Genomic DNA, 12,015 nt, shown 5'->3' with positions numbered 1-12,015 from the left:
GGAAGCAGGAAGCTGAGCCCACACCGAGCTCCCCGCCTCCGGCCCGGTCCTCACATGAGAGCTGCGGAGGCCGGAGGTGCAGGGGCGCAGGGTGGGGGCCGGCTCGGTGGCCCCGGGGACTGGGATCCACCGCTTGTCCCTTCCTACCCTGCGGACCCCGGGCAGCAGGTGGTCGGAGCCGGGAGTGCACAGGTACCAGGTGAGGCAGAGTCCAGCCCGAGGGGGACCCCAGGACACAGGTCAAGGGGAGGTGGCGGCCCCCTCTCTGCACAGCCGCTTTGCAGGCTCCTAAGCGCGCGCCTTGCGAGGCCCACGAGTGACCCTACACTTAGCAATGTGTCCAACTCTGTTTAAACTCTTCAGCCTGAATATATTCAACCCGTGACACACTCAGGAAGAAGTGAAAAAGGTGATTTTAGGTTGTGGAAACCTTGAAGCCAAGGCTCAGGAGAACAGGAGAGAGTCCTTCCAAGCTCCCCGCGGACGCAGCACCGCCCAGCCCGGTGTCCAGGGAGACCAGCAGGCCTAGCTGACCACCATCACCGGGAAGGACAGGGTGGAAGCCAGGGCAGGTCCAGGGGAGCACAGGGAGAGAGTGAGGGCTAGTGTCTGAGGAGGGGGCTGACGCTCAGAACGCTGTGACACACACTCAGGGCTGGAAGATGCTGGGATGGCAGTGGGCACAGGGGCCCAGAGGCCTCTATGCAAATTCGCACTTCATTTCTCCAAGCCCCTCCCCTCCAGCCTCAAGAACAAACTTTAGACACATTCAGAGATACACCAGGCAAATGGGGGAAGGGAGCAGTAAGTGTGAAAATAACACCAGATCAGGCAAAAATTATGAGAAAAATACTGATGTGCATGTAAAGATCAAAGTTATTTATTCTGAGCGACCCATGCCTAGGAATTAGAATAAGGACAGGAAAAGTTCCCCTGCTAATTCACGTGCAAGTGATCTATGTTGTGAGAGCTTTTTAAAATTATCTATAATTCTTTTTAGCTCAATTTTATTTATGCATAAAATGCATTAATCATAAGTGCACATTTTGATGATTTGGGCCAAGTGTTGTCATTGCCACATTAAAAGATATAACCTACAGTGCCTCAGAAAACTCCCCTGTATCCTGGCAACCTTGGAGCACTATAGATTGGTTTCACTTGTATTAAAGTGTAATGCAAATGAAAACATAGTATTTTTTTTTTGGCACATGGGTTTTTTTTTTTTTTCCTCATCATAATTCTTTTTGAGATTCGTTCTTCTTGTTGCAGGTCAGTAATTCATTCCTCTTTAGCAAGTGTTCTGCCCCTCCCCCAGCTTATCCTGCTTATCAGTCTTCTATCACTCATGTAATCTTTAGCGTGATGTTCTGGGGGACACAGTGATCCAGGTCTCTCACTGAGTGAAACTCCCAGCTGCTAGCTGTCCTATACAAGCTTGTATTCTCTAAAATCAAAGACTGAATTTTAGTAACAATGGAGGTTAAGAGCAGAATATATTTACTGAGAGAAAGAAAGCTTCTGTCTGGGAGAGAGAGACAGAAGGGGTCCTGATGAGTTGTCAAGGACCCTGTGTTTTCTAGGGACTTTTATAGAGTAAGACCACAAAGTGAGGTGGGTCTAAGGTGGGAAAATGGGAACTCACAAGGAGGGCATGAGGTGGGACAGAACAATGGCCAATCAATAAGATTAATTGTTCAGGTAAAATTGATTAAATTGGGGACCAATGGGAAAGGAAGTCACGTTGCAAGCAGGCACACTTAAAGAGCAGTGACTCTTCCTGTAGGGGGCTGGGATAGTGACTCCTGGCTCCCTCGGGGTGAGACCTATTCAGAATATCAATTCCTGTTGCTTATCCTTAGGAAGTATGTGGTACATTTGATTCATCTTGTGTTGTGAGGTCTGGCCCCCAGCAGAGGGACTCTTCCCCACAGTGGCAGGGTATCTCATCTTCTACACTGGCTCCTTCAAGAGTCCAGCCCTGTCTGACTGCCTGTAATATTTCTGTCTAACTGGGTTGCCCATAACATTACTGACATGCCTTGTGTCCAGATGTCTCCCCCAAACCTCATGGGGCCACTGAGCCTTTACAGAAACGGCTGAGTCTAGAGTGTGTGATACTGGGATTAGGGGTGTGTGATTAGTAAATCAGTCCACTGACTGGTTTGGCGTAACTCTGGTTAGGATTAAAGGTATGAGTTCTGTATCCATCCTAGGGCAGGTAGCCTGAATACCATGTAAGGGACAGAAAGAGTCTTCTCTCCTTCTCTTCCTTGGTTGCTTTTGCTGTCTTCTACTGCTATGAACTCTGGGCCCCCCATCCCCTGCCGTGTGCCACTCTGCCTTGGAGCCCACCAATTATGGACTGAAACCTCCACCAACTGTGAGCTAAATAAACCTTTTTTAATTTTGGGTGTGAGGTATTTTGTCTCAGCAGTGAGAGAAAAGTAAAACACATTATTACAAAGAGTGGGTAAGCCAGCATAATTATTATTTTAAATGATGCATGTGAAAGGAAGACGTTTCTGATCTTCATTTGTTTTTTTTTTTTTTTTTTTTTTCTCTTTTTATCGGTACCGGGGATCAAACTCACGACCGCCTGCTTGCAAGGCAGGTGCTTATGCTGCTGAGCTAAATTCCCAGCCCCTGATCTTCATTTCTAATCGGAAAGGAAAAATACATTCACCAAATCAATGGCCTCACACCATGTACTTAGAATGAGTTAGGCTGGGGATCCCACTGTCTGGACTGTGCATTTTCTTAGCTTACTCCACCAGCCTGCCACAAATTCTGTGAGCTACCCAATATACCTTCAAGATACTCATTTTCTCCATCAGCTAGCCAGAGCTGGTTCTAGCTCCTTATACCTCCAAATCCTGGCTGATTGAAAAATTGAGTCCCAAGGAATGGATTGTTTTATTTTAGTTAATTAATTAACTACTTTTTTGGAGACTGTCTCCCTGTGCAGTTCAGGCTGGCCTCGAAGTTGCAATGATCTTCCTGTCTCAGCCTCCCAAGGGCTGTTTAAGGGCATGTGCCACCCTGCCCAGTTCCAGGGAATGAGTTATAAGCAACATATCTGCAACGATATGTGACCTAGCTGGACTGGTTATCTGACCAAATTGGAAATAAAGCTAATTTCATTAGTATTCACAAGGAGACTTTGACAGACTTGCCAAACAGGGGTAAACTGGCAAATCTGTGGTGAAGCCTGAACAAATCACTTTCTGATCCCAAGTGTCAGATCCTAGTGCACTCAGCAAAACTAAGAGAAGTCTTTGGAGTCAGACGCAAGTGTGGACTTGATTTTCTAGAGAATCACCCACTTACCTACGTCTGGGTGCAGCACAGATCAAGGAAGCAGCTGGTCTCCTTGCCCCACTGGGAAGAAAACGCTGCCCATGCACTAGAAGCAGGCAGAGGGGGGCTCATGGTCTCAGCCTCGGCCTCCCTCGGGCAGGAAAGGTTCTTCCTCAACACAGGGAAAAACAGGACTGTGGTTCCTAGAGCTGAGATCCCAGGCGAATGCACGGTGCTGCAGAGCAGAGCTCGCTGACCCGCTTGGCAGCCACCCTGAAGGCCCAGTCTTAAAGCACTTAGCTGAGGAGCACCACAGACCTGGTGCTTGTTAGCAAAAGAAACTGACACAGTAGCAGAAATGCCCAGCTCAGCGGTGGCCTGGGCCTGCCTGCTGCCCAGAGCAGGTCTTGTCTACGTCACTGTGACCCACAAAGGACATGAACACAGGACATCACCCCTTCACAAAATCAGAGAGAGCAAAAGAGGGAGGCAGAGGGAGAGGGAATTTCCTGTACAGTCCCAGCACTGTGACACCGCCCACAGGAAAAGTTGTCCTTGTCAGTGTCCTGGAATTGGTCTTAGACTGGGCTTTGCTTCTTGGGGAGAAAGAAGTCAGAAAGGGGAAAATGGCTACACATCAGTGGCCCTCTGTTTTGCAAACCTATGTGTCCAAGTTCTCTCGCACATCCGTGAAGAGCCAGGGGAAGTGGGGCCTGGGGGCATCTGTGTCTGGAGAGCCCAGCTGTTCTCTTGCTTGGCAGCCCTCACGCACATTGGTCACTGCTCTGTCAGACGCTGTCCCCAGGTGCCCGGGTTCCTACAGCCCCTTTGTCTTTCACTCACTCTGCCTGAATTTAGTCTTCTGGGTTCATTTATTGATTTTTATGTGCCCTTTGTTTCTATTTCTTTGTCTTTCAACGACACTGGTGTAGTTATTTTGTAAATTGTTCAAATCCTTTACAGAATGAAGGTCAGGGATAAGTTCAAACAAACAAACAACCAGCTGTGTACAAAGAAATGCACGGCAAGCATCCCACTGGTTCACACTGGTCTTGAAGTTCTAGATAATCTCAGATCCAAACCCATCCCCATTCCCTGAGGAGCCTGCTACTTGCCAGTGACAGCAGAAGCCACGTTGGCTGCGGCTGTAAAGTGACCCTGTTCAGATGCTTGGCTTATGTCCGTCAGTAACGGCTTTGCTTAAGGTGCTCAGCCAGCCTCAGGCCAGAGAGAAGCCTGGAAACGCCAGGGGAAGCGGCGAACATGGATTTCACTTCCTCCCCATGGATGCTGTGCAGATAGCCTCAGTGCATTTCAGTCAAATGCCTCTTCCAGTCTAGTTCCTTGGTTTGAGCAAGTGACCCTCGCTGGCTCTTGGAGCACTCGGGGCTGGCTCTGGGCCCCTCACTGGGTGGAGAGACTGAGCAGGGCTGGGCCAGCACATGGTGGCAGTCACGTCACCCAGGCAATTTTGCACTTTCTTTTCCCCTTTTGATGCAAACGTTTTGATGGTGACGTGGGCCAGTTGGAAGAGCTTCCCCCACAGCTCTGGGCAGGCACGGAGGCTGTGAAGTTCTGACTCGGTGTGATTCTAAGCTGAGTAAATGGCCCAGCGGGGCCCCAGGGAGAGGATGGCAAGCGGAGGCAGGGATCTCGGCTGCAGGTAAGTCATCGTGTCCTCTCCTTGTCTTTCATCTTTGGTAGGGTCGATGTTCACACTTGTTAGATGTCTACCCAGCCTCTCCCTATGAGTATGAACAGGATGAGATAACAATAGATGAAAAGTGTGAAAAGTGGATTTTTACTGCAGCTGGATAGTTTTGGGGAAGCAAGACCAGCCTTGTTGCTGGTGGTGTTTGCCTCTCCTTTAACGGCCTCAGGACTGGACTGGCGCTGCTTCCTGGTTCCTTCTGAGCCCCGCTGCAGGATGGAAGGATTCCCTGTGACCTCTGACTCCCCCATGTTCCTTGTCCCTGCTCCAAAAAACAACACTGGCCCAAAAATCTCCTTTTTTTGAAAAATTAAAATCCAAATCAAATGACGATCTGTTATTGACCTTTTTGCTGTCTGTGCAGTTGGGGGCCAGTTCTATTCTGAGCCATCTGTATGGCCCTGGGCCCCACAGTTAATTCAGTACCTTCTAGTACTCAGTAAGAGGAAGTGAAAGTAGCAAACAGAAATTCCTACAAATTAAAACTGTAAAAATATATGAAAACTTTTAAATATGAGCCATGGCAACCTCTGGTGCTGTGCAGCCCCAACATAATTTCTTCTTTAAACATTCGGTCGAATCCACTAGTAATACTGTTGGGGCCCAGAGCCTTCTCCTCTGGAGGCCTGCTAATTACTGATTCCATTTCTTTAATGGATGGTCCGTCACTCCTTGTGTGAGTTTTGGTAATTTGTGTCTTTTAAGAAAACTGTCTATTTTTCCTGTTACCAAACCCATAGGGACAGAGCTATCCATAGAATTTCTTTGTTATCCTTTCCATGTCTGTGCAATTCATGGTGATAATCCTGCTTTATTCTGTATTAGTAAATCAGGTCTTTGCCTTTTGTGTTGTCTTTGTTAGCATGGCTAGAGATTTGGAAAAAAATTTTTTTATTATTTCAAAGAAAATGGGAAGAAAAATACAAATAAAATGAAACAGTTTCAAATCAGGCTAATAGGAGAATAACAATAATTAATACATTGCATATTGTTATCTTCATAGTAGTTACTCAGAGTACAAGATATAGGTATAAAATATTGTCCAAACAATATTAGCACAAATCTTTATTTTCAATGAACTAAGAGAAACTAGCTTTATAACTATCTGAACTATTTGGAATATATATATATATATTCCATATATATATATATATATATATATATAAAACATATTATATATATTCCATACATATATTATATATATATATATTTCCCTCTTCTCTTTTTTGCCCCTTGCCCCCATCAGTTTTTCTCTTTCTTTTTCTTTTTGTCTTTTTTTAAAAACAGTTTCTTCCAATTAACAGTGTCTTTTGTACATTATGGATCTTATTTATTCATTCAGCTTCTCACACTAGTGAGACAATATGTTTACACATATGGATCTCATTTATTTCATTTTGGTTTCAAGTTGCATTCATGTACCTATAAAAATCCAGTTTATTCATCTTTATGGCTGAGCAGTACCCCATTATATTAAAAATACACATTTTTTAAATCCATTCCTTGATTGATGAGCATTTGGGTTGTTTTCAAGAGTTAGCTGTTACAAATTCTGTTGCTATGAACATGGGTACACATATGTCACTCTGGTATGATGTTTTTAATTCTTTTGGGAAGATTCCCAGGAGGGGAATAGCTGGGTTGAATGGAACCTCTAATCCTAGTTTTTTAAGGAATCTCCACACTGATTTCCACAGTGGTTACACCAGTCTGCACTCCCACCAGCAGTGGAGAAGAAGTTCTTTTTTCTCCACAGTCCCTCCAGCATTTGTTATATGTTGATTTCTTTCAATCAACAATTAATTAATGAATTAAGTTCTCTCAACAATTTGCATTTCTCAAATGATCAGTGATTTTGAACATTTTCTTTTATATTTATTCACTGTATTTCTTCATTTGAGAAGTGTGTGTTCATGTCAGATGCTCATTTTGGATTGGGTCTTTGAATTTGGGGGGAGGCTTGGAAATATTATTGGTCTGTTTAGGAAATGAGCTTTTGGTTTCATTGAATTTACTCATGCTTTATTTCAGTTTTATTTAATTTCTACTTTCATTTTTATTACTTTCTTTTGCTTGTGTGTGACTTAACTTGCTCCTCTTTTCTCTAAGTTCTTCAGATGAAAATGCCCATTAATTACATCCTCCTCCTCCTACTCATCTCCTCTCACCTCTTCCTCCTCCGCCTCTTCTTCTGTTCGTCATTCCCCTCCCCCTCACTCCCTACTCCCCTCTAGTCCTCCGCTACTTTTTTTCCTCCTCCACCTTGTAGTGCTGGGGTTTGACCCCAAGGACTTCATAATTCTCTTCATCTCCAGCCCTCACCTTCCCACCTTTTTTTTTTTTTTGGTGCTGGCGATTGAACTCATGACCTCACACTTGCCAGGCAGGCATTTTTGCAGCTGAGCTAAATCCCCAGCCTCACCTCCCTTTTTAAATAAATCTTTGAGACAGGGTCTTACCAAGTCTCTGTGACTGGGCTGGAATTCAGTCCTCTTGCCTCGGTGTCCCAGAGCGCTGGGATTGCAGGTGTGTACTCATGCCTGGCCTCTTCTTTCCTAACATGCACTTAGGGCTGCATAGTTGCCTCTCAGCACTGCCATGGCTACAGCCCATACGTTGATCAGTCGAGCTTTCATTTAATTCAGTTCAAAGTATTTTGAAATTTTTCTTGAGATGTCTTTTTGGACCCTAGGACTGCTAATATAAATGTCATATTTTTATAAAAATAGCAATATTTAGGGCTGGGGATTTAGTTCAGCGGCATAAGCACTTGCCTGGCAAGTGCAAGGTCGTGAGTTCGATCCCCGGTACCAAAAAAAAAAAAAAAAAAAAAATAGCAATATTTTCCAAAATAAAAAGAAAGATTTAGCTTTTCTTTCCCTTTCTCTAAGTGTCTTTAGTGTCTCGCTTCATGCTGCACTCTCTTCTTTCTGCTTCTGCCTGTAAATTGCACTGATGATGGCATGGGCCATATAATCTCTGGAAAATTCTACTGTGCATTTAGAGAGAATGCTGAAGTAAAGGGCAAATAGTGCCTTAATATTATTCCAAAAACAGTCTCGAGCTTGGTGATGCTTGCAAAGGTCTTATACAATCCCAGAATTCCCCTAGATCACACTTAGAGAATCACTTTTCTAGAACAACTGACCACTTTTAGACATTGCTGTTTTTAACTGGTTTTGGCAACCATTTCACTTCTTATACAACAGAACGTGGAAGACTGATTTCTTGACTCTAGTTGTGGTACTTATCAAGGAAACTGTCCTGGCTCATTAGTAAGAATGGAGCAGATAAGAGGAGCCGCCTAGACTCTCTGAGTGAGGAGCAGGGGTCCCCTGGAAGCACAGCACAGTGGCACAGGGCAGATATGATGCCTAACCATGCTGGGCTGTTAGAGGGGCTCCTTCACTGCCAGGAGGCCGGGAGGGGCGGGCTCATTCTTTCCTCTCAGTCAGGGCACAGGTCAGTGTCTGCTTTATCTTTGTGTATGGATAGCTAAACAGGGTGTGCATTTTTGCCACTTCTCTTTACCTCTAAATCTATAGACTTGCGTAACTATTTTAGACATTTAACATTTCAATATCTTTCACTTTTGTTCCCTTTTATGGGTTTTCCCCCACCTTGTTCTGGGAAATGATCTTACTTTATAACCGTTCGAGTAACTTAAAAAAAAAAAGCAAACTTTCAGCAACCATAATGCTTTCCAGGTCCTTGCTGTTATTTTCGGGTTGTTTCTTTCCACATTATATTATCTTGGCCACAATATAGTCTCATACCTGTGTGGTAATGTTTGCTTTGTTAGAAATTCTCTGCTGTGTCCTGCAACATTTCTGGTTTTGCTGGGTCTGGTTTTGCCTGTTGCTCATCTAATTTCTAGTCCATGGATGGAGTGGATTGAGGTTTGTACAAATGCCTGTTGTTCATTCTTAGTGCGAGAAGATGAAACACTAACTTAAATGCCATGTAATGGCATTATGAACTTGCGGGTTTCCTGGGGGAACCCTGCATGCCTGAGCATGACAGCCTTCCTTTTTAGGTTTTTCTTAAGATGAAAGCCTCGCTTCCTGTCCAGATGTATTTGTGCTGTGCTGGGGAACAGATTGTTTTATGTTTTTCCTTTCAAATGAAGCCTTTCACCCCATGCTTTCTTCCAAAGCACACCTACCTCTCCACTGGTCTGCAGGGCCCGCTGGATCCCTTTCTGATCAGAGGAGATAGAATCTTTCACTCACAGCAATTACTGTTCCTCTGACCACTTACTTTCTTCAAACGCTGGTTTAATTTCTCATCTAATATCCCCTCTTTGTCCTTGAGACTTAAGTTCTTTTACTGTCATTTTAGGAGACATCTAGAGAAAGAAAAGCACTTCAATCAAGCCTCTTTGACCAGAAAAACTTTTCTTTTTTAAAGAATTAAATGAAGAAATGGTATTTAATTCTATTCTGATGAATGTTTCAGGAGTAGGAAGTTTCAGTGACCTACTTGTAATAGGATAAAAAAAATCCTATAAGCCATGACACCAGGTAGAAACAGAGACGTTTTTAAAGGCATTATTAATAAGAGGAACAATTCATAAATAAGAATCAGAATTATAAACATTTTTTTTAGTTTAGGACTTACTTTTTCAGGTATAATCTAAATGTCTGAAATTCAGAGGTCTTAGAGGTTTCCATACATAACCTCCACAGGTAGGTGATATACAGAAAAACGGGGTTTTGAAAACTCACATGAATTTCCATGTTGGACCAGGGGAAAATACTGATATTTGTGTGACCATTCTAATTCAAACATTACCAGATGAGAGTCTTTGAACAAATTTTATGGTGCAAAATACCATTTCCCTCGCCTGTGGTAACAGATTAAAGAAGGGCATCTTTAGGTCTTTCTAAGATTTCTTTCTTTGTCATTTACTCAGAAGACAGGCCTACTGGTGTTAATTTGGCGATATCTCATTTTTAAAATTACTCTTTTGTCTGTATATGTTAATCAGAGTTCTGTATAGAAACAGAACCAACAATATACATAGAGATATTTGTTATAAGGAACTGAGCTCACACAGTTAGGCAGGCTGCCGAGTCCAAAATCTGTAGTGGGGAGACACAGAGAGCCCGTGTTGCAGGTCTAGTCAGAAATAAGTCCGATGGAGAATCTCCTTAGAGCAGCTGATCTTTTTGTGTTACTCAGGTTTTTGACTGATTGAATGAGAGCACCCGCAGAGTGGAAGGCAATTGATCTTCAGAGAATTCACCTATGTAAATGTTAATCTTATCCAAAAACATTGCCCAAGTTGACAAATAAAATTAAGTAGCCTGGTATCATCATGATATATTCACAGAGTCATCACAGAGGACCAGAACAGAAAACAGCAAGTTTCATGTGAGCACATTTTCAAGCACTTCAGAATAAACAAGGTGGATATTGCAAGTGCAATAACGAAGCCGTATCCTTTCCTTATGATCCTCCGGGACCACGCCATCATCTCTGAGCAGATGTATAAAGTAAGTGACAGGAAGTTCCTGGCAGTGGTAAAGCTGCCCTGTGCTCTGTTCTGCCAAACTTCAGAGTGCAGCCAACGGGCTGAAAAGCCTTGTGGTGATGGAGCAGGAATTCTTCCCGGCTGGGGTCTTGGTTACATTTGTAGTGCCATGGCAGGCAGAAACATGGAAATGACACCCAGGATTTTGAGGCAGATCCATTTAACATCAGACAGGCACTGACAATCAATCCTTATAAAAATGTTGGGCCCTTTTCCTTGGTGGAGCTTATATGGGATAAGCAAGCAGGAAGTACAGAAGCAGAGTATTTGGTGGTTACTGGTTGGTTCTTATAATATGCATTATAGTGACCAGCCATGCATCACAGTGACAAGCTGTTTCTAGAGGACAGAAGCAACAGGAGCTTGTAATGGGAACTATGACTGGGCAACTAACAGACTGACCTGAGGAGGGCATTTTCTGCTGCAGTGTAGTGTACTAACATTCACTATGATTATAGTCAGTAAGCAATCCAGGCAGGGCTTTATTACAAAGCCCACTTATTTCAAACACTCAATCCTGAAAGTTAAGACTCACAGGCTAGTTGAGTCACACCAGGATAAATTTGAAAGTAAATGCTTCGTTTCTTTTTCTTTAGACTTTTCTGCAACCCTAGAATGCACGTAAAGACACTGATGGATTCCTTGGGGAGACTGAGGATGAACCATCCCTGTGATATAGGAACTGTGAGGTTTATTTGCCCCTAGGGAGGGTCACAGAAGAGGAAAGTGGTCATTTGTTTTCTTGCAGTCCTTTGGGCCAGCCTGGTCCCAAGAGGATGATGGTTATTATCTAGGAAGCAGAAGGGTCACATTTGAAAACTTGTGGCCTGGCTGTTAAAGTCCTACATGACATTCAACTTTGAGCACACTTTTATTATTTTTTTGAATTAAGTTTATTAGTTCAGTTTAGACATTCACCATAGGGAATTTGTACCTGTAGGTGATATATCTTGGTGCCCCCCCCCATTTCCCTTCTGTTCCCTCAACCCCTCTTTTCCTCTGTTGTGGTTTGTGTCTGGATGCCTCTCCAAAGCCACACGCAGTCATGGCAGCAGGTGTTTAGAGTCTGTGATTGATTCATGGTCCAATGCTGGGATTATGGGTGTGAGTGCTACACAAGTGGATGTGGCCTCCGTACAAGATAAGGGACAGAAAGAGTCTTCTCTCGTGCTCCTCCCTTTTTGTTCTTGTTGCTTTTGTTGTCTTCCATGCTATGAATGGTTGTCCCTGTGCCACACCACCCTGCCTTGGAGCCAGCTGATTATGGACTAACCTCTGCAAATTGTAAGCTAAATAAACCTTCCTTTCCTTAATTTTGGGCATCAGGTATTTTGTCTTGGCAACAAGAGAAAAGTAACCAACACACTCTCCTTATTTAAAAAGCTTTGTTTCCATTTATTCTTTAAAATTCCTCTCTCTTTTCAACTGTGTATCAATGTCACAGAGCCAGATTCACAAAAATAATGCTCTA

General features: G+C 43.7%; 1 protein-coding gene across 2 annotated transcripts in view; it reads left to right on the top strand.

Moving 5' to 3' along the window:
- Positions 1-31: 31 nt before the first annotated feature.
- The window catches only part of LOC100727974 (nuclear body protein SP140), a 57,672-nt gene continuing 45,688 nt past the window's right edge, over positions 32-12,015 (top strand). The window contains exons 1-3 of one of the 2 annotated variants that reach the window (XM_013157416.3): positions 32-199; positions 4,823-4,960; positions 10,344-10,506. In XM_013157416.3, the coding sequence (XP_013012870.2) occupies positions 4,902-4,960; positions 10,344-10,506 (222 nt within the window). In that variant the 5' untranslated portion in view covers positions 32-199; positions 4,823-4,901. Of the gene's footprint in view, positions 200-4,822; positions 4,961-10,343; positions 10,507-12,015 lie in introns of those variants that run through there. The other variant, XM_063237131.1, reaches the window with a different exon arrangement.

The sequence above is a fragment of the Cavia porcellus genome, unplaced genomic scaffold, assembly GCF_034190915.1.
Source record: "Cavia porcellus strain 051 isolate PalLab524CR breed Dunkin Hartley unplaced genomic scaffold, mCavPor4.1 scaffold_26, whole genome shotgun sequence".
NCBI classification, from domain to species: domain Eukaryota; kingdom Metazoa; phylum Chordata; class Mammalia; order Rodentia; family Caviidae; genus Cavia; species Cavia porcellus.
This window is presented reverse-complemented; position numbering and strand designations above follow the sequence as displayed.